The following is a 20,408-nucleotide window of genomic DNA, read 5'->3' on the forward strand; positions in this document are numbered from 1 at the left end:
TACTATGTGAGGTTTTGTTGTTTTACTCAGACAACAACGCTTGAACTCACGGAAGCAGAGTGCACTTTGAGCACATACTTGTGTGACCTGTTCTAAAGACCTACCTTCTTTTCGCGCTCTTCTTCTCTCCATGCAGTTCGCCGTTTGGTAAAATGGGGCAGGCGGAGGAAATCAGTCACTTCTCCTTCACCATTGACTAAGGCACAGAACACAGGGTGATCTCTGCCAGCCAGCCACAGAAGAAACAATGCAATAGTTAGCCACACAAACCACAGGCAGGAAGAAGATAGTGTGAAAGGCAGCTGAGAGTGGAGTGCGAGGCAGGTAGGTACCTGGCAGAGGAGAAAGCAATACCCAGGACTCGAATGCCCTTCCCCTGGTTCTCATCCATAAAGTCGTCATCTTCTTCTACCTGCTGATCTGGTCGGTAGGGTGCCACCCTTAACCAGTTGTAGAGCTTTCGACTACAGGCCTAAAGTAGAGACACAGCAGAAGCTATGGTTACCAGGGACTTCCAGTGTGCAAGGACATGTATTCATGGGGCACATGTTTCTAGCCACTTGGCAGACCTACAACACAAAAGCTTGCTTGTATGTTGGAAATGGCAGCAACATAAGCAGGACATATTTAGATGAGGGAAGAGAGGGAAGAGGCCTGGAGACAACTGAGGCACGAACCCTTTGCCCCGTTCACACTTTTCTCACCTTATGCTCTGTACGTCCCCATTCTTTCTTTAGCTATAAGACAACTACGGGCTTCCTCATTCTCAGCTCTACTAAAGAGAATGAAAGCTAGGGTGTGGTAGCGTAAGCATCAGGAGGATCACAGGGTCAGCCTGGGCTACATACAGACTTTGTCTTAAAAAACAAAAAACAAAATAAAACAAACAAACCAACCCCCACATCAACAGGGCCAGAGAAACAGCTCCACGGTCAAGGCACCTTTTGCCAGTCCTGCCGACCTGAATTTAATCCATGGGAGCCACACAGTGGAAGGCGAGGATCAACTGCTAAAAGATGCCCTCTGGTCACACAGGTCGTGCACATACCCACACCTTTAACTAATGAGTAAGTATAATAAAGAAGAGAAGACAGAGAGAAGGAGTTACGGCGGGCTGTGTGGCTCAGTAGTAGTGTACCGTCTACTTGTGCAAAAGCCTTGGGTTAAACACCTGGAGCCACCCTGAGGGAGCGAGGCAGCAGCTTGTGGGCCTCACCTTTACCACGCTGTCCCTGGCCTCGGCTAGCAGCCTGTTCTTGAGCTCTTTGGCCATCTGCACGTACAGGAACTGCTGTAAAGCTCGTTCAATGGCCATAGTGCGTTGCCGGTTCCATTCTTGAACTTGGTGGCTGAACTCGTCCCGGTAATAAAACTGCTTGATCTCCTCGAAGTATGTTTGGTCATTGCCATACCTGAGGAAAGGCACAAAGCCCTGGTGTCTGGTGGAGAAAACTCCGTGGGTGAACCAACGACAAGGCTCACTTAACTCAGAAATGGCGGTTTGTGTGTGTTCCTGAGGGCTGCCCTCCCTCCTCCAGCCTCCTTCAGCCTGTTACATTTAGGAGTCAGTTAGATTTAGCTTACCCTTCCACTCCCTTCATATCTATGCTGATGTCAATGGTGAGCAGCCCTTCATCTTCAGCCAGGCCTATCTTGAGGAACTGATCATCTCTTAGCTCTTTCACAGGCTTGTTCTTTAAGTACTTAAAAGAATAAGCATAGTGGGCCTCATCCACATCCTGAAGACATTGAGAGAGAATCATTAGCAGCTAGGCAGAGCTTGGCCCTGGGAGAAAAGATTGCTTTTTGGTTGGAGGCAGACGCAGTCTAGAGTTTGGCCACACACAGCACAGCTCTCTCCCCAGCTTACCTTTCTACCTTTCTTGGTTGGGGTTATGTTTAGTTTGGCTCTCTCCTGGAAGGTCTGCCTCAGCACCTGTCTGACAAGGGGCTCCCGGGCAATCTGTAGTGCAACCATGTATCGGGCACCTTCAAGCACAGCTTCTGGTGTAGGGAACTGGCTGTAGGGACAACAGTAGAGCTGCAGAAGGAGGGTGTCCCCGCTTCCAGGTCACCCCTCTTGCTGGCCATCTGCTGCATGCCCACCTGCAGATGTAATCTTTGGCCAGCTCCAAGGGCTCTGCAGGGAACTGCTCTGTCTCATGCCGTTGGTAACTGTCTCGGAGGTTCTCCCCAAACTGCTCAGGTGTGAGACCAAACTTTTTGGCCAGGCCATCTAAAGCAAAGAGAAGAGTGAAAGGTGAGACAGCAGCTGCCATCAGACTTCTTGGTCGTCAGAGGCTATAGCAGCTGTTTTGGGCATCAGTGTTTAAAGAGGCAACGAGGCAATGAACAGGTAGGCCAAAGAACAACCCCTCAAACCCGACTTTAATCACTGGAGAGACTTGAGAGACATTGGGTAACCATAGAGGAAGGGAACAGAAAGATAGCTGGGGGAACAAGTGTTGATGGAGACTCCCAGTTCATCCAGTCCACTAGGGCACTACTGGAACTATCTCATTATTCAAAGCTAAAATGCCTAGGGACAAAAGGTGGTTTTTACCCAGCCCTGCACTCTGGCAGATGGTGTACATGTCTCGGCGGGAGGCTTGCTTGAGCTCTGGTCCCCTCTGCTCCTCATCTTCAGCCTCCTCACCTTCACCTGGGAACAAAATTTGAGGGCCATCATCAACTCTTGATTTCTAATCAATTCCTGACCTGAGATTTCAAAAGTCCAAGGACAGCCAGCCCAGCCATGGAGACTGGCCTTTCTTCCTCAGCACTCACCTTCCTCATCTCCATCCTCCTTTATGCGTTTCAGCTTCTTACGACTGGCCTTGGCAGCATTCTGCATCTTAGGGATGTCACGACCATAGTAAAGTAAGAAATGGTTGTAGACGTCTTTTAGCTCATCCATTGACTGTACATCTTTCAGTCTGAAGGGGAAAGATTCGAGATCTCTTACTGGAGGCAAGCTTTGCTGCAATACTTCTAATTCCCAGGAAACAAGATCAAGTAGGATGAGCAAACAAAGTCATACGGCAGTCTCAACTACAGTTTCAGCACAGCCAGGGTATCTAAAAAGAATGTATGCTGTTGGGGGTGGCAGTGCATGGTTGTAATGTTTAGAGACTAAAGCAAGAGACCTGCCACAAGCCAGAGACATTCAGCAACATCCTGCTTCAAAAACAATCAAGTAAGCTGGGTGTGGTGTCTGAGAACTTGAGAGGTGGGAATATTAGGACTTTAAGGCCAGACTGCACTATATGAGATTCTGTAACATATACACATACAATACACATACACGAAATAGATCAAACTAAAATGGTTAGTGGTAATTACTAGAAATGAAAATATGGGGGTTGGGGATTTAGCTCAGTGGTAGAGCACTTGCCTAGCAAGCGTAAGACCCTGGGTTTGGTCCTCAGCTGGGGAGGGGGCAGAATGAAAATATAGAGGCCAGGTGTGGCACTACACACTTGTAATCTCAGCACTAGAGATACTGAGACTAGATTACGAGTCTGAGGTCAGTTTGAGCTGCACAGTAAGACTCTATCTCGAAAGAAAATAACAGTATAAGGAAGAGGCAGACCAGGCAACATGTCTTTAGTGAAGTTCAAAGTCTTTTGAAACTACTTCTCAGCTTGTAAATACTATCTACCAAAACCATCTGTTGCCCCTAATACCACATTATTCAGGCTTCCAAATTACTTTCCAATTATAAACTGTTTCTTGCGTAGCATTATCAACATGGAATAAATACACATATTACCAAATCTGAATACCTAATACAAGGGCTGGTGAGATGGCTCAGAGGTTATAAAGCACTTGCCACTGGACTGCCTGATACCTTTCTTTCTTGTTTTGCCTCTTTTTTTTTTTTTAAATGAGCTGAGGATCGAACCCAGGGCCTCTACCACTGAGCTAAATCCCCAACCCATTATTTTGCTTTTTTTTTTTTTTTTTTTTTTTTTAAGCTTTTGAGACAGACATTATGTTAACCAACTTTGAACACTACCCTCCTTATTCAGCCTCTCAAGTACTGGGATTACAGGTGTATGCCACCATACTCAATTTGAATTCCTAATTCTTTTTTTTTTTTTTTTTTCCCCGAGACAGGGTTCCCTGTGTAGCTTTGCGCCTTTCCTAGAATTGACTTGGTAGCCCAGGCTGGCTCTGCCTCCCGAGTGCTGGCATTAAAGGCGTGCGGTATAACCGCCCGGCCTTGATTCTTTTAACAATTTAATTTTTGGTAAATAAATTAGCTTGTTTATTATATACCAGTATGGAAAATCAAAGTGAAACTGTCAGATCATTCATTCCCTTGCTCCCCATGGAGTTTATTATGTAGTTCAAGCTAACTTTGAACTCAGAGTCCCAGCTCTACCTTCCAAGTATTGGGATTACAGAGGTAGACCAATACTCAGCTAGAAAGCTCACTTTCCCGCACTTGGGAGGCAGAGGCAGGTGGATCTCCATGAGTTCAAGGCCAGCCTGGTCTACACAGTGAGATCTAGGACAGCCTGAGCTACGAAGAGAACCTGTCTCAGAAAGGAAGAAATAAGTAAGTTCATTTTGGATGTGTTGACAATTTGGGTTCTAAGGGCTGGGGCCCCATTTGACAAATTTTGCAACGTAAGAGTGCTCCTGAGGACCTGCCTTTAGTCTGGAGGCTCCCTGGAACAGAATAAGCCTGCATGTCCTACCTCTCCATATCAGTAGTATCCAAAGCCCGGATGCCATCAGCAAGAGGTTTGTCAGGATCAGCAGAGATTTGCTCATACTGGTAGGCCTGCATCTTCTCAAACAGCCGCGTTAGGTTCTCTTTTCGGATTCTCAGCTGAGTCCACTAGGGCAGAGGAAGGCAAGAGTGTGGACTAGTGTTAAGCTCTGGAGACCCAAGTCCATTATTGTTTCCTTCAGCAGAAGCCCCAGTAGGGGAAGCTGGCAGTTCTGGAGGTCAGAGCTACAGCACCCTGATACTGGTTTTTCTCCACCTGGTTCTTAGCTCCTTGTGGGCCTCTTGTCCATGTTACCTTTTCATCCCACTGCCACACTCTCCACAGGTCATTGATGTGCAATTCAGGTTCAACATACTCCTTTCGGTAGAAGGCAATAAAAGGCACCTATGGTAGCAAGGATACTGCTATCAAACAGAAGAAAGATCTGCAAGTATCTCCTCTGCTAGAGGATAATCATTCCCTAGTCTAACACCTCCACCAAATTCACAATTACAAGAACGGCCTCTCTAACTGGCTATCCAGTGATGCGGTCTCCACAGTGAAGTAGGTAACATTTCAGACAGGATATCTTGTCCCCTTGGTCACTAGTGCCTCTGGTTAGTCGTAACATTCTCGAGTTAAGGGATTCCTAAGGATGATGAAGGGGGTTTACTTGATTGTAGCTACCTCTTGCCTCATTCTCTCAATTCTAATGAATTTAACCACTGGGCTACCTCAAAATGCTGATTCCGCATGAAGCCCAGGGCCTCTTTGATCTTCTGAATTGTGCTGGGCCCTTTGCGACTGAAGCTACTAGTTGGCTGCCCACGGTCTAGGTAATCACAGCTTTCCTATAGTACAAAGCAAAGACAAAACAAAAGCAGCAAGTCAGTGACCCTCTGTCGTCTTACCCACAAGAGCTTCATAACATGATATTTTTCTTTTCTTTTCCATCTCTTTCATTTTTTTTCAAGACAGGTTTTCACTGTGCAGCCCTGGCTGTCCTAGAACTCAAGCTTTCTAGACCAGGCTGGTCTTGAACTCACAGAGATCTGGCTGCCTCTGCTTCCCGAGTGTTGGGATGAAAGGTGTGCACCACCACCACCACCACCGCTTGGCTTAAAAATTTTCCCATATATACATATACATATATTCTTTCCCAGGCATACATACAGACACATCACACAGGGAAGGACTAGCTTCTCATTTTCATCAACTGACCTCCGGTTCAAGTCAGAACTTTTAACATTTATTTTATGTGTATGAATGCTTTCCTGAATGTATCTATATGTACCATGTGAGTGCCTGGGCCCACAGAGGTTAGAAGAGGGAGTAGGAACCACAGAACTCCAGGTACAGGCAGTTGTAAGCCACCATGTGGGTTCTCTGCCAGGGCAGCAGTGCTTCTAAGCATGTAGCCAGCTTTCTAGGCTCTCAAGTGAAAGCTCTTGAGTACCTGTAGGGAAATGGTTGGTGTGGCAAAGGCGTTTCTGTAGATCCAGTCAGCTTCTTCTTCTAGTTCATCATCTTCAGCTGCCTTGACAGGGATGGAGCGGAGCTGTAGTAGACAAGACGGTGAGACATCTTTATTCTGTATCCTGCTTAGGAAACACACACCACTTCTGGATAGAAGCGTGTGACCCTCAGTATGTATTTCTAGTGTCACCTAACATGAAATGAGCATTTTCCAGATCTGTTAAGAATACCCCATCTAAAATGCCGGGCGGTGGCGGCACACACCTGTAATCCCAGCACTCGGGAGGCAGAGGCAGGTGGATTTCTGTGAGTTCAAGGCCAGCCTGGTCTACAAAGCAAGTTCCAGGACAGCCTCCAAAGCTACAGAGAAACCCTGTCTCGAAAAACCAAAAAAGAATACCATCTCATGCCAGGTGGTGGCGCATGCCTTCGATCCCAGCACTCGGGAGGCAGAGGCAGGCGGATCTCTGTGAGTTTGAGGTCAGCCTGGTCTACAGAGTGAGTTCCAGGACAGCCAGGACTACAGAGAGAAACCCTGTCTCAAACAACAAACAACCAACCACCCAAAAATTTCAGGGCTAGGAAGTAGCTTAGTTGATAGATTGCCTAGCATGCACAAAACCTAAGCATCACAAAACCTGGTATGATGGTATATGCCTGTGATCCCAGCACTCAAGAGAAGATAGAGACCTGGGCGGTGGTGGCGCAAATCTTTCAGCACTTAGGAGGCAGAGTTCAAGGCCTGCCTGGTTTATAGAGCAAGTTCCAGGACAGCCAGGGCACACAGAGAAACCCTGTCTCATTTCCACCTCCCCCCACCTCCACACACACACACACAAAAGATGGAGGCAAGAGGATCAGAAATTTAAGGTAACATACTGAGTTTGAGGCCATTCTGGGCTACATGAGAACCTGTCTCAAAAACAAACAAAACAATAAAAATAACAAAACCAAAAGCAAGCATGTCATTTCGCCGTCAGTCTTGTAATCGTTGCTACTCAGGAGGCTGAGGTTTAAGACTTGCTTGGGCTACAGAGTCAGTTGAAGGCCAACCTAAGTGAGATTGTTTCAAAATAAAAAAAGTAAAAAGATGACCAAGGATATCATTCAACAGCAGCACTTTTACCTACCATGAAGAGGGCCCTGTGTTTAATTTTCAGTACCACAAGAATAAATAGATAATCAGACTCCCTGGACCCAAGTCAGATAGCTTTCAAAGTCCATGATGGAAACTACTCATTGTGTTTCCTACCTGGAACCTCTCAGGCAAGTCAGTGGCTCGGATTTCATTGTCCTGGTCTGTCAGGTGACTGCTCTCCAGTTCACTTGGCTCATACATCTCAAAGATGCTCCTGCGGCTCACACGCTTCTTGGTAGTTTTCTTGGGGCGCACTCGGATTTCCCCTTCAGCCTCGTCATCCTCATACTCATAGTCTTCCTCCAGCTCTTCATCATATTCATTGTATTTCTCAAATTCATCGTAGTCAAAGTCCACACCGAAGATCTCCTGAGCTTCTTGTAGGGCTCTGTGTGTGAGAATAAGAGGCAGTGGGCTCAGGATTGAAAGGGAGGAGAAATGTAGCCCCTGCCCAGATCCTTTGCATGCCTCAGAGGACTAAAGGGGCAAAGAGAAAAGCCAGTTGGAGAATCACATTCAACATGGAATAAATAGGTGCCTGGAAGTTTCAAGGCAAACTATTATCGGAGGATAAAAAGCTTATCTCCTGCCAGTGACAGGAGCCAGAAGCATAGGTAGATGGGTCCTTATTCTGCTTGGTGAACCGTCTTCTGCCAAGATGCTATAACATTCCCTTAGAATAAAACCTTTCAAATTATTATGCTTTGATGCAGGTTAAAAGGTCTACAGATTAATGTACTGGGCAGAAGAGGGATCCTGGTATCATGCCCATGTAGAACTTTATTTTACACACACACACACATATTTTTTTTGGTTTTTCGAGATAGGGCTTCTCTGTGCAGCCCTGGCTGTCCTCAAACTCAGAGCTCTGCCTCCCCAGTGCTGAGATTAAAGGTGTGCGCTACCACATCTGGCTTTATCCTAATCTTTTGAGGACTTACATATTTGAGAGTTGGAAATCACTGCCTAGTAGAGGTGATATGAGCCACAGAACAAATGTGGATGAGAGTTAGGAACATCTTAATTTTGGCAGAAGCCTCTGGACTTCCCGATCACATGCCCATTCGATGTCTTTATCACCACATGCTAACAGGAGCACTTACGCATCTGTATATCCAGGAAGCTTTTTTCGCCATTTGGGTTTTTTTAGAGGCTGTCCATCATCATCCACAATGAAATCATCAATATCTAGGAGGAAGAAGGCACAAGTCAGTGTTCAGTCCGTGGGTATTTCTGGTTCCTACCAGGGAGAGTTAGGGAGGTACTAGGACTTTCCTATTAAGGAACAGGAAATCTCAATACCCACCCAATGCTGGTTTTCCTGTCCAGCACCTTTCACATACCTGACTCTTCATCATCTTCCTCCTCTTCCTCTGGAGGAGCCATGGGGGCTTCTACAGCCTCCTGTCCTTCCTCCCCTTCTTCATCCTGGAAGATTTCCCCTGCAATAGCCTCCTTTTCATGTTCCTCTTTGCCATATTCCTCTTCATCATCATCTTCATCATCAGACATTTTTTTGACACGTCGGTATTTTTGCTAATGTTGAGAAAAATATCCTTTATTAGTATGGGGTATATGGGTATCTAATATAAGGATGCCTGTTATCCAGGCTCATTTCTACATCCAACCATAATTACTTTTATCAAGTGAGATGGGAAAGATGTTTATCCAGCCTCAAGACCCACCCTGCAAACTGACAAATCTTTTTCTAACAGACTTCAGACCTGGGCTCCACAGCATTATGCTGCTGGGCACCCTTCTCCTCTCTGATGACCCCAAACTATGGGGGAGAAAGATCCAGAAATAACTTACTCCTCGTTTGACCTTCACACCCAAATTCTCCTCAATGAGGTCAAAGTCATCATCTTCCAGGCGGTCATCAAAAGATGCTAAAGAGAACAAAGTGTATGCATGATGAGAGGGAGCTCTTCTCCCCTGCAACTTCCACCCCAGCCTCAGCTGACATGGGGACATGCTACTCACTGCGTTTTCTCTTCTTGTGGCCAACATCATCTTCTGAATCACCAGAGTCGCTGCCCTCATCTTCCTCCCCCTCTTCTTCATCATCATCATCATTGATAAAGCCTTTCAGGTTGCCTTGCTCATCTTGATCATCTAGATTCTCCTCTTCCTCCTCCTCATCTGAAAACATGTGTGTCTGAGGCATGGAGATTGGGGATAGAGGGGGGTGGGGCAGACTACCCTCTTAACTTCAATCATCCATCTGCCCTGAACCCAGTGTCTAGGTGGCATGTTAATTTTCTGCCCCATGAATTGGCGCACGGCAGGACTTAGAGCAGCAGCACCTACAAAGGAAGACTTCTTTCCTACATTTACCATGTCTTTAGGAAAGATGATCTTCCCAATTACCCTGCCTCCTCAAATCATTAGTAGAAGTTTTACAGTTACCAGTAACCTATTTTCCTCAAAGTATAAACTCAGTGGCTATGGTCTTTCTTTTATTCTTTTGCTAAAAGTTATACCTCCCATTCCCCCTTTAAAGTTATTTCAGAATTCTACTCTCTTGATGACCCTAAAGGTTAGAAAATGGGGTACATGAACATAGGGCTAGAAGTGGGAAGCATTACAAATTTATTTATCAGTTTACTGTCTGTCCCACACACTAATGTGAACTTGAACTAGCATAAGAATATCTGCACCTTATTTTGTCTTGCTAGTTTTCTAAGTACTATGCCTGGGATACAGCAGAGTGGTGCACTATGCATTTCTAAGAATGACTGAACGTTCTCAAGCTGGTACCTCATGAGTGAGAACTTCTGTGCTCAGCCTGAGCCTCTCATCAGCAAGAATCCAACTATCCAAAGCTTAGGAATAGTGGGGAGAAGCTTGAGGCTGGGGCCTCCTCACCATCATCCTCTTCTTCCACAAACTTCTTGGTGACTCTAGGTACCACCTCGCCTTCATCATTGTATTCTTCTTCTGACTCTTCCGCCTCACTTTCCACAAAATCAGACATTGCTGCTGCTTTTCACAGCCTCCTTGAAGACTACAGAAGGAAAGAAAGTGGGATAGTGTACAAAAATTACACACATGAGCCAGGGTAGTGTTGCACACCTTTAATCTCAGCACTTGGGAGGCAGAGGCAGGTAAAGCTTTGTGAGTTTGAGGCCAGCCTGGTCTATACAGTGAGTTCCAGGACAGCCAGAACTACATAGTAAGACCCTTCCTCATAACAAACAAAAGATACATGATTTTAAACAGGGCTCTCAAACCTCTCCACAAAATCCTTGTGGCTATCTACCATGGCTCTGCCTACTCTATCATTTTTTCTTAGTAAGAATCATGAGCTCAAGCTGGAGAGATGTCCCAGTGGTTAAGAGCACTGGGTGCTCTTCCAAAGGTCCTGAGTTCAATTCCCAGCAACCACGTGGTGGCTCACAACCATCTAGCCTGATGAGATCTGGTGCCCTCTTCTAGCCTGCAGGCATACACGTAGGCATAACACCTTAATAAATAAATAAATCTTAAAAAGAGAGAGAGAGAGAGAGAGAGAGAGAGAGAGAGAGAACCAGGAGCTCAGCTACAGCTCAGGAGTGTAGCTCAATGGTAAGGGCTCACCTAGCATACAAGAGGCCCAAGTTTGATTCCCAAAACTAGAAAACAATCAGAAGGCTCCAAATCTCCCATCTGTCCTAGGGTGCTCCTCTTGTGTGTATTTTAAGAAATGGCAATTATAGATAAATTACATCAGTATCTTTTCTCTTTCTCACTGTTTTATTGAGAAAGGCCCTGTAGCCCAAGTTGGCCTTGAATTCACAGCAGTCCTCCTGTGTCTGCCCCTCCAGTGCTGGGATTACAGGAACTAACCAGCACATCTAGTTTTATTATTTCTCTTAACCCAGATGTTTTACTTCACAGTATCTAGGCAGAACTGGGCAGCTGAAGAAAGCAACCAGCACAGGGATCATTATACAGGGGAAACATTATATGAGGGGAGAGTGAGATGATATGACTTGTTCCCAAGAAGTTTGAGAAACAGTAATTGCCCAGACTTCACACAAGGTGCTTTCATACATACTCTAGCAGAGTTAAAAGAAAAATCCTTGCCATGCACAGTAGCACAGGGTTTTAATCCTAGGATGCAGAGGCAGGAGGAGGATCTCTGGGAAACTGAGGCCAGTCTAAATAGTGAGTTCCAGGTAAGCCAGGGATACACAGTAAGACCCTGTCTCCCAAAAAGGAGGTGGGGGGAGACTAGAGGGATGGCTCAGTGGTTAAGAGCACTGGCTGCTCTTCCAGAGGCCTTAGGTTCCATTCCCAACATCCACATGGTTGCTCACAACCATCTGTGACTCCAGTTCTAGGGGATCTAATATCCTCTTCTGAACACCTTGGGCACCAGGCATATACATGGTACACAGTCATACATGCAAGCAAAACATCCATACATATAAAATAAAAACAATAAAATTACTTAAAAGAAAAATCCCTTTCAATAGATTAAACAACCACTATGTGAACTTATGCCTAGTGGATGTTGGTGTGAAGAATTAGGCTGAAACATCAGAACCATGGTGAATCCATATTTATCATTTACCCCCTAGTTTCATTTCTGTCGCTGGGATAGAGGAGGGAAGAGTTTCTTCATCCTACAATTCCAGGTCACAGTCCATCACTGAGGGAAATAAAGGCAGGAACTCGAAGGCAGGCTTACCAGGTATTCCGTACAGCATCACCTCTGACCAAGGTACTCCCATCACAGGTAAGACACAGTAGGAGCCATGAAGAATGCTGCTTCTTAGTTGGCTTACTTACGTGGTCCAGGACCACTTGCCTAGTGATGGTACTACCCATAGTGGGCTGGGCCCTCCTCCATTAATTAACAATCAGGACAAACCCCGCAGACGTACCAACAGTCCAATCTGATCTAGGCAGTTCCCCAGCTGAGGCTCACTCCTCGCAGATGACTCTAAGCTGTGTCAAGCTGACAGTTAAAGCTAACCAGGGCATCTCCCTTGGGGGAAAAAATCTCTCAATGTCATCCATGGCCTACGCAAAAAATGGAAAGCCTGGTGAACTTAAGAGCAAGATCAAATTCTGATCTCTGACCTAACTCTTAGATCACCAGGAGAATGGCAACACAAGTAGCCCAAGCCTGCTGAACTGAGTTTGAGCTCTAGAACCATGCTTGAAGGAGAGAATGGATTCCTCAAAGTTCTCTGACCTCTACACGCACACACAAACCATACACACAATAACAATTTAAAGATGATGATGGAAGTTGGCGGGATGGCTCAGTGGGTAAAAAACGCTTGCTGCGCAAAACCTGGTGACCTTAGTTTATCCCTGGAACCCACGTAAAGATGGAGAAAACAGACTCCACAAGAGCTGTCCTCTGTCCTCTCTCCCTACCCCGGAGTAACACATAAAGAAGAATCACCAGGCAGTGGTAGTGAACACCTTTAATCCCAGCACTCAAGAGGCAAAGATGAACCTCTGAATTCAGGCCAGTCTGGTCCACAGAGCAAGTTTCAGGACAGCCAGGGCTACACAGAGAAGCCACATCTCAAAAAACAAAAGTCTATTGTTTCTTCTTTGTTTTAGAGAGACTGACTCAATATGGCCAGAGTGGCCTAAAATTTGCCATGTAACCAAGGAACCTGAACTATAGATTCTCCTCTATTTACCTCCTAAGTTCTGAAATTACAGATGTGTATCATTATAACAAGAAAGAATGTAGTTTCAAATAAATGTTAACTGGGTTTCTTTTTTGGGAAAGAAGAGATGGCTCATCAGTTAAGAGCACTGGCTTATTTTCCAGATGACTCAGGTTCAATTCCCAGCACCCAGCACCAATATTTCAGCTTACAACTGCAGTTCAGTGGATCAGACACCCTCACACAGACATATATGCAAGCAAAACACCAAAGCACATGAAACATAATTAAATAATTCTTAAAAAATGTTTTGTGTTATTAGTATTTTTCCTGGGTGCATGTGTGTACCACATACATGTAATGCCCAAGGAGGCCAAAGGAGGGCATCAGATCCTCTGGACCTGGAGTTACTCAGTTGTTAACCCCTAGGCAAGTGCTGGGAAACCTGGGTACTCTAATAGAGCAACAAACACTTTCATCCAAAGAGCTCTCTCTCCAGCTCTGTCAGCTGGGTTTCAGTTTGAGTTCTGGGTCTCATTTTACTTAGCATTCTATAATTCTTTAAAAAAAAAAAAAGATTTATTTATTCATTCATTCATTCATTCTTTCATTTGTGTGTACAGTGTTCTGTCTGCATGTGTAGGGTCTCATTTTACTTAGCATTCTATAATTCTTCCCAAAAAAGATCTATTTATTTATTTATTTATTTATTTATTTATTTATTTATTTATTAATTATGTGTGCAGTGTTCTGTCTGCATGTGTCCCTGCAGAAGAGAGCACCAGATCTCATTGCAGATGGTTGTGAGGCACCATGTGGTTGCTGGGAATTGAAGTCAGGACCTTTGGAAGTGCAAGCAGTGCTCTTAACCTTTCAGCCATCTCTCTAGCCCCTGCATTCTATAATTCTATACCAACCAATAACGTCACCTTCTACGTCCCTGCTTTCCAACATAGCTAAAGGCTGTCAGGAGAACTCAAAAAGCCATACGTGAGCCTTGGGTAGGACATTAAAACATAACACACAGAAGCAGAGGATGTGGCTCAGCAGGTAGATTGCCTGCTTGGTACACATGAAGTCCTGGGTTCAATCTCTAGCATTGCAAAACCAGTTGTGATAGCAGAAGCTTCTAATTCTAGCTTTCAGGAGGTGGCAGGAGGAGAATCAGAAGTAAAAGGTTACATGGGTTTGGGAGCTAGTTTACTTGGTAAAGGGTTTGCCATGTGAGCTTGAGGACTTGAGTTGATCCCTAGGAACCATGAGGAGAAGCTGGGCATGGTGGCAATGACTGGTAATTTCTACCACAGGGGGTGGGGATGAGGGGTGTGTGGGGGAAGCGGCAACAGGTGGGTCTGTAGGGCTCCCTACCCTAGTCTACTTGATAAAGGTCAGGCTATAGAGACCACTTAAAAGACAAGGTGGACAACCCCAGAGTAAGGTACTTGAGTTTATCGTGCATCTGCAGAGTATGCTTACACACTCCATACACATGAACAAAGGATAAGTTTAAGGTTATTCTTGGGCGACATAGTGAATTGAAAGATAGCCTGAGCTACCTGAGATCCTCTTGGAAAACAAAAACACAAACAAAAGGCCCTAAAACCCATGCACCAAATAAGCCAAGTATTAACCCCAAAATTCTAGCTCAGAACCTTGAAGCTGGTTGCTCATAAACTCAGCAACACCCCTCAACTTACTTGTACTATCTCTACATACCCCTTTCCCACACTCTAGAAGTTTCTGGAAGACAGAGACTGTACCCAGTTGAAGCACTAATAAAAACTATGACAACAAATGACTATCCAAGAGGCACTGTAAGGCCTTTAGTGGTTCTACAGCAGAAAAGCTATATCCCTCTAGGTGCTCTGCAAATTACAGTTGCTTAGTGTGTTACGTAATGTGGTGGCTGTAGTTCCCCTGAAAGTCACCTGAACTGGTATCAACCAATACCATACCCAATTAAGATGAACTGCGTTAAAAGTGACAACAAATTGGAACAGCTGGCTGGCCCTACCCCTTGGTAGGTTTACTGTTCACCTATGAAATGCCAGACAGTAAATATCCTATTAATCTCTACTTGTTCTGTAAGTTATAAAACATTAAAATATTTCTTTATCCATTTAAAACAGAGGGAAATAAAAATCAAAAAGGGGGGTTTGGGATTTAGCTCTAGCTCAGTGGTAGAGCGCTTGCCTAGCAAGCGTAAGGCCCTGGGTTTGATCCTCAGCTAAACATTAAAAAAAAAAAAATCAATAAGGCACGAAATACATTCAGAGGTGAAGTGTCTTGTTCAAAGTCATCAACAGTTAAGGCCTGATTTCAACATCATATTGGTCATGTTGTATCAGTAATTCTCAGAGTGTGGTCCAGGGATCTCCTCTCCTGTGTTGTAGTATTTTCCAGAGGTCATATGACACGTGATAGCACAACAGACTGCAGAAAAACTTGTGAGAATCCAGCTATATTCTGCAGGTAGATATTACATTGTCAAAAACAGATTTATTTTAGTGTATGGGTCTTTAGCTTCTATGTATATGTACCGTGTGCATACAGTGCCTGAGGAGGCCAGAAGGGGGCATCAGAAGCCCTGGAACTGAAGTTAGGGATGGCTGTGAGCCACCATTCCGGTGTTGGGAACTGAACCAGGGTTACAAGAGCAACAAGTCCTCTTAACCACTGAGCTAATCTCTCCAGCCCCTTGACAACTACTGTAAGGATTCTGCAGAGCTGTGACATGGGAAGTCTTTAGATTAGGTGGATGCCCCTCTCCCCTTTCCCAAGATCTGTATCCTTAAGTTCTTTTAGCTTGAGTAACACCAAATGAGTGTCTCAAAAATTCTGCCAATTAAATTTGGAGCTCTAGGCTGGATGTGGTGTCTCATGCTAAGCCCAGTACTTCGAAGGTAGAGGCAGGGGGAATCTCTGAGTTGGAGGACAGCCTGGTTTATATACAGAGTTGCAGGCCAGGGCTATACAATAAGACCACATCTCAAGAAAAAGAAAAACAACCTGGACAGAGGCAAGACAGAGTTAGAACCCCACTTCTATACTTGGTGTTTTGAGGCAGGGTCTTACTGTAGGCTGTGTGACCTGAAACTCAACTTTTTTTTTTTTTTTTTTTTTTTTTTTGCCGGAGCTGAGGACTGAACCCCAGGGCCTTACACTTGCTAGGCAAGCGCTCTACCACTGAGCTAAATCCCCAACCCTAAAACTTAACTCTTTGGGACTCACAGCAATCTCCGTAACCTCAGCTTGAGTGTTGTAATTAAAAGACTGAGCAATCATGCCCATTCACTTTAATTTTAACGTTGCTCCCCCTAAGCCTTGAACTGAGACATTAAAAATAGATTTGGATACACCAATCTCCGACACAGTTTGCTTTAATTAGGTCATCATACCATGAATTCAGTCTTTGAAGGGATCAACATCTTCAAGTTAAATGCTAGCTAGCCTGGTCTATTTACAGAGAAATGGACAGCCTACCTGAGAAAACAGGTTATTCTTTGGTCCAGGGAGACAGCAGGTGTTCCGGTTACAATCAGCTTGGGAAGACAGCTGTATCCCTTCCCCCCCCACTCCCAGCCTAGGTTAATGAGAAAGCACACTCTGCTATCGATGTGGAATGTTCCTAATCTAGCTTAGACAAGACTTCCAGTTTAAATAAATAAATGTGCCAGAAGCAATCATGACTTTCCACAGCTAGATTTGAAGAGTGCTGCATCAGCATTGCAGGCCGAGGATGCCAAGCAGAAGTGACTCCAGGATAAAGAACATGTCGCTTGTGTATGTTACTAACAGATGGCTTACTTCGATGAGCTGATTGTAGGGGGGGTTTTGTTTTGGTTTTTGGAGACAGGGTTTCTCTGTGTAGCCCTGATGTCCTGGAGTGCTGAGATTAAAGGCCTGTGCCACTGCCGCCCAGCCCTGATTGTAATTTTGATTTTTGCATTTAGTACTCACATTCCTCAAATTTCCCACATTCAAGATTGTTGTTAAATCTGCATCTGGAGTAGGCCTGGGACAGGAACAGAGGTGGAGAGACATGCAGAGACAAAGTGCAGTCTAAGATGTGGCTCAAGGGGGGGGTGGTGGTGGTGGTTACCATGACATTCTCCAGAAGAGAAATACAGCTGGGATCAGATGGCCACAAGGGAGGCCCTCAGCAGTCCCTACTTTCTAACAAGAACTTGTAGGAGGCAACTAAGAGGAGACCTGGCTGAAGAGACAGCCTGTTAATTCCTTTTGCTCTGAAGCTTCAACTAACATTTAGATTCTGTTTGTTTGTTTTAGGGTCAAGCTCTGTTCTGGATCTCAGTAGGTAAAACTGAATAAAATATGCTTCCTCCCTGGTAGGGTTCATAATTTTCATAAGTTACATTATGACAAAATGTGCATGAGGGTGAGGTATATCTCAGTGGTAGACAAGAACATTTGCATATCATGTACAAGGCTCTTGGTTAATTCTCTGAAACCAGAAAAGTTAAAATGAAACAATATCCTGTAATTAGTGATGAGAACAATATGGTGACAGAAGTCATGGACTACTTCAGAAGGGGACTCTGAATGAGGAGGTGAGAACACTGGGCTGGGCAGTGGTGGCGACACGTTTAATCCCAGCACTGGGAGGCAGAGGCAGGCAGATCTCTGTGAGTTCAAGGCCAGCCTGGTCTACAGAGCAAGATCCAGGACAGGCTCCAAAGCTACACAGAGAAACCCTGTCTCCAAAACCAAAAAAAAAAAAAAAAGACCCTCCTGAAAAGGCCAGTGAGATGCCTCAGCCAGCAAAGGCACCTGCCACACAACCATGTACACAAAACGACAATATAGAACTGCAATGAAGGTTTCAAAGACTAAAATAGGAGCAGCAAGCTCAACAGAGAAAGTCCAAGAGCAAAGTATTAGCAACAGCAATAGCGACAAAGCTTCAAAGAGTAGCTGTATTGACTCTTTCAGAGATTACAGAAATGAAAAGTATCCATTGGACTTGGCAACATTGTAGCCATTGGTGACGCTATCAATTTTGCCGAGCAGTTAGAAGAGAAGCCAGACTGATATTGACTAAAGCTTCAATGAAAGAGAAAGTTGAACTGGTATAGGCAGAAAACCATGAAATGAGAATTGAAAAAGTTAGTAGGTCAGTGGTAGCCAACGCCCTTGATTCCAGTACTGGGGGCAGGGGCGGGGACGCAGCCCGGCGGATCTTTGTGAGTTCGAAGCCAGCCTGGTCTACAGAGCAAGTTCCAGGACAGCCAGAGTAACAGAGAAACTCTGTCTGGAACCTACCCCTCTAAATAAATAAGTTAGAAAATGATGAAGCTGTGCCCAGTAGCACATGCTAGTACTCCTAGCACTAAGTCAGTCTGGGCTACATGTCAAAAAAGATGATAGCTGGGGGGGCCTTTGAGAGACACGGGAACATAATCTGCAAGCTGATGGAAAGAGGTTTTTCTTTTCTTTTTTGGGGGGTGGGGTGGGGTGGGTTGGGTTTCAAGACAGGGTTTCTCTGTGTAGCTTTGGAGCCTGTCCTGGATCTCGCTCTGTAGACCAGACTGGCCTTGAACTCACAGAGATCCGCCTGGCTCTGCCTCTAGAGTGCTGGGATTAAAGGCGTGCGGCAGCCCATCCCTCACCCCCGGTGGAAAGGTTTTTTTTTTTTTTAAACATAGAATTTGGTGAATGACATTGGAAAATAATGGTGAGGAAGCCAGTGATTATACTTAAACCAGATTGTGATGACATATGTTAGGAACAAGAATATTGCCAGATGGTGTGTGTCTCACGCCTTTTATCCCAGCACTCGGGAAACAGAGGCAGGCAGTTCCTCTGTGAGTTTGTGGCCAGCCTGGTCTACAAAGACAGTCCAAGGATTACAGAGAAACCTTATCTCAAAAAAACAAAAAAAAACAAACAAAAACAAAACAACACACACACACACACACACACACACACACACACACACTCACACACAGAGCCAGAGCAAATTTATTTGCTTTCAAGAATGTTTCCACCAGACAACAGATTGTTTTCCTATGAAGAAGGCCCCCAGGGGGTGGTAATATAAAATGTGACTGAATTTCAGCACTGTACCACTTTTTGGTGTGATTAATCCCTTGGTAAAGATTAAGCTCTTTTGGAAAGTATTAATACTTTGCCAATCTAATCTAATAGCCACACAAGCCAATCAAATAAAATAAGCTTATAGTGGTGGGATACTAGACATGAAAAGGATCTCTAAATTCATGGCTGAGGGAAAGCTGGTTTTCTTTGAGACAGGGTCTACGAATGTAGCCAAAACTCAAATTCCATGACCCTCCTGGCTAGGCTTCTCAACTGTTGCTATTATAATTGTTTGGTAGTTAAAACACTGAAGACTTACAAACTGTCAACTTCAATGTTCAACAGTGGAACTAAGCTTTAAAAAAAAAAAACAAAAAACTGGCGGGCGATAGTGGCGCACGCCTTTAATCCCAGCACTCAGGAGGCAGAGCCAGACGGATCTCTATGAGTTCGAGGCCAGCCTGGTCTACCAAGTGAGTTCCAGGAAAGGCACAAAGCTACACAGAGGAGAAAAAAAATAAACTAATTTAATTCAACACCTTCCATACATTGTATAATATTCCCTTGCCCCTCCCCTCCCTGAAAATTTATAGGCAGTTAACGGTTGCTAGGGGGGAGGGGCTCACGAGATCCCACCAGTCCTAAGGATCTTTAGCAATTCATGGTTGCTGGGGGAGGAGCAATTTCTTTAGGGTAGTAGTCCAGGCTTCTCTGGATAACCCCTCACAGACATTCTTGTAAGTAACCTTAAATCTACTAGTTAAACTACACACATACAACGACAAATAAATGAAAGTAACAGGAGATTGTGAAGGGGATCATCAGGAATGGGGTGTGCATGTGAAAATGAAAAAAAAAAATTACCCTACTACTTTTGATAGTGACTTCCCGTCTAGATGTTACAGGAGTCCTGCCTCCTCAAGAAAGATAGGCATCAATCTTTCCGTAACAGGGAAACTGCTTTACTTAGACACTTAAATCGAGTACTCGAGGTTAAACAAGAACACAAATTTTTGATCTAACAACCCATTCTGATATTTACGGTAGGTCGCAAGCGTTTGAGGGAAATGAATTACGCAGGATGGAGGGCTTCAGGTACTTCTGTACAAAATCGCATCTTTAGAAAGGGTTAAGGGACCCAGCCACCACGGGGGAAACAAGTTCAATTATTCAACAATATGAGAAGAGCTAACATTCAGCACAGTACACCAGCCTCATGGCTGAACCATCGAAAAAAAAGTCCGGTAGGATCCAAAGAGCCAGGAATAGTTAATCCGATCACCTGACACCAAGTAAGAAACATTTAGGTCTCTTCTAGTCCCAGTTTTTCGCGTGGCCCAGATTCCAGAAGCTACGGGGAAGATGGGATCCCCGACAGACTGTTGATTCAACAGGCAA

General features: G+C 44.8%; 1 protein-coding gene across 1 annotated transcript in view; it reads right to left on the minus strand.

Moving 5' to 3' along the window:
• Supt6h (SPT6 homolog, histone chaperone and transcription elongation factor) overlaps positions 1-20,408 on the minus strand; it is a 38,160-nt gene that overhangs the window by 16,943 nt on the left and 809 nt on the right. Inside the window, exons 2-19 of the mRNA XM_036194773.1 lie at positions 10,204-10,342; positions 9,319-9,477; positions 9,148-9,224; positions 8,679-8,871; positions 8,439-8,523; positions 7,450-7,723; positions 6,178-6,279; positions 5,456-5,572; positions 5,037-5,126; positions 4,707-4,849; positions 2,788-2,936; positions 2,564-2,662; positions 2,107-2,236; positions 1,871-2,021; positions 1,585-1,739; positions 1,217-1,412; positions 333-472; positions 105-222 (exon numbers count right to left, since the gene is read on the minus strand). Of these exons, the coding sequence (XP_036050666.1) occupies positions 105-222; positions 333-472; positions 1,217-1,412; positions 1,585-1,739; positions 1,871-2,021; positions 2,107-2,236; positions 2,564-2,662; positions 2,788-2,936; positions 4,707-4,849; positions 5,037-5,126; positions 5,456-5,572; positions 6,178-6,279; positions 7,450-7,723; positions 8,439-8,523; positions 8,679-8,871; positions 9,148-9,224; positions 9,319-9,477; positions 10,204-10,312 (2,487 nt within the window). The 5' untranslated portion in view covers positions 10,313-10,342. The remainder of the gene's footprint in view (positions 1-104; positions 223-332; positions 473-1,216; positions 1,413-1,584; positions 1,740-1,870; positions 2,022-2,106; positions 2,237-2,563; positions 2,663-2,787; positions 2,937-4,706; positions 4,850-5,036; positions 5,127-5,455; positions 5,573-6,177; positions 6,280-7,449; positions 7,724-8,438; positions 8,524-8,678; positions 8,872-9,147; positions 9,225-9,318; positions 9,478-10,203; positions 10,343-20,408) is intronic.

Source organism: Onychomys torridus, chromosome 8 (assembly GCF_903995425.1).
Source record: "Onychomys torridus chromosome 8, mOncTor1.1, whole genome shotgun sequence".
Taxonomy (NCBI): domain Eukaryota; kingdom Metazoa; phylum Chordata; class Mammalia; order Rodentia; family Cricetidae; genus Onychomys; species Onychomys torridus.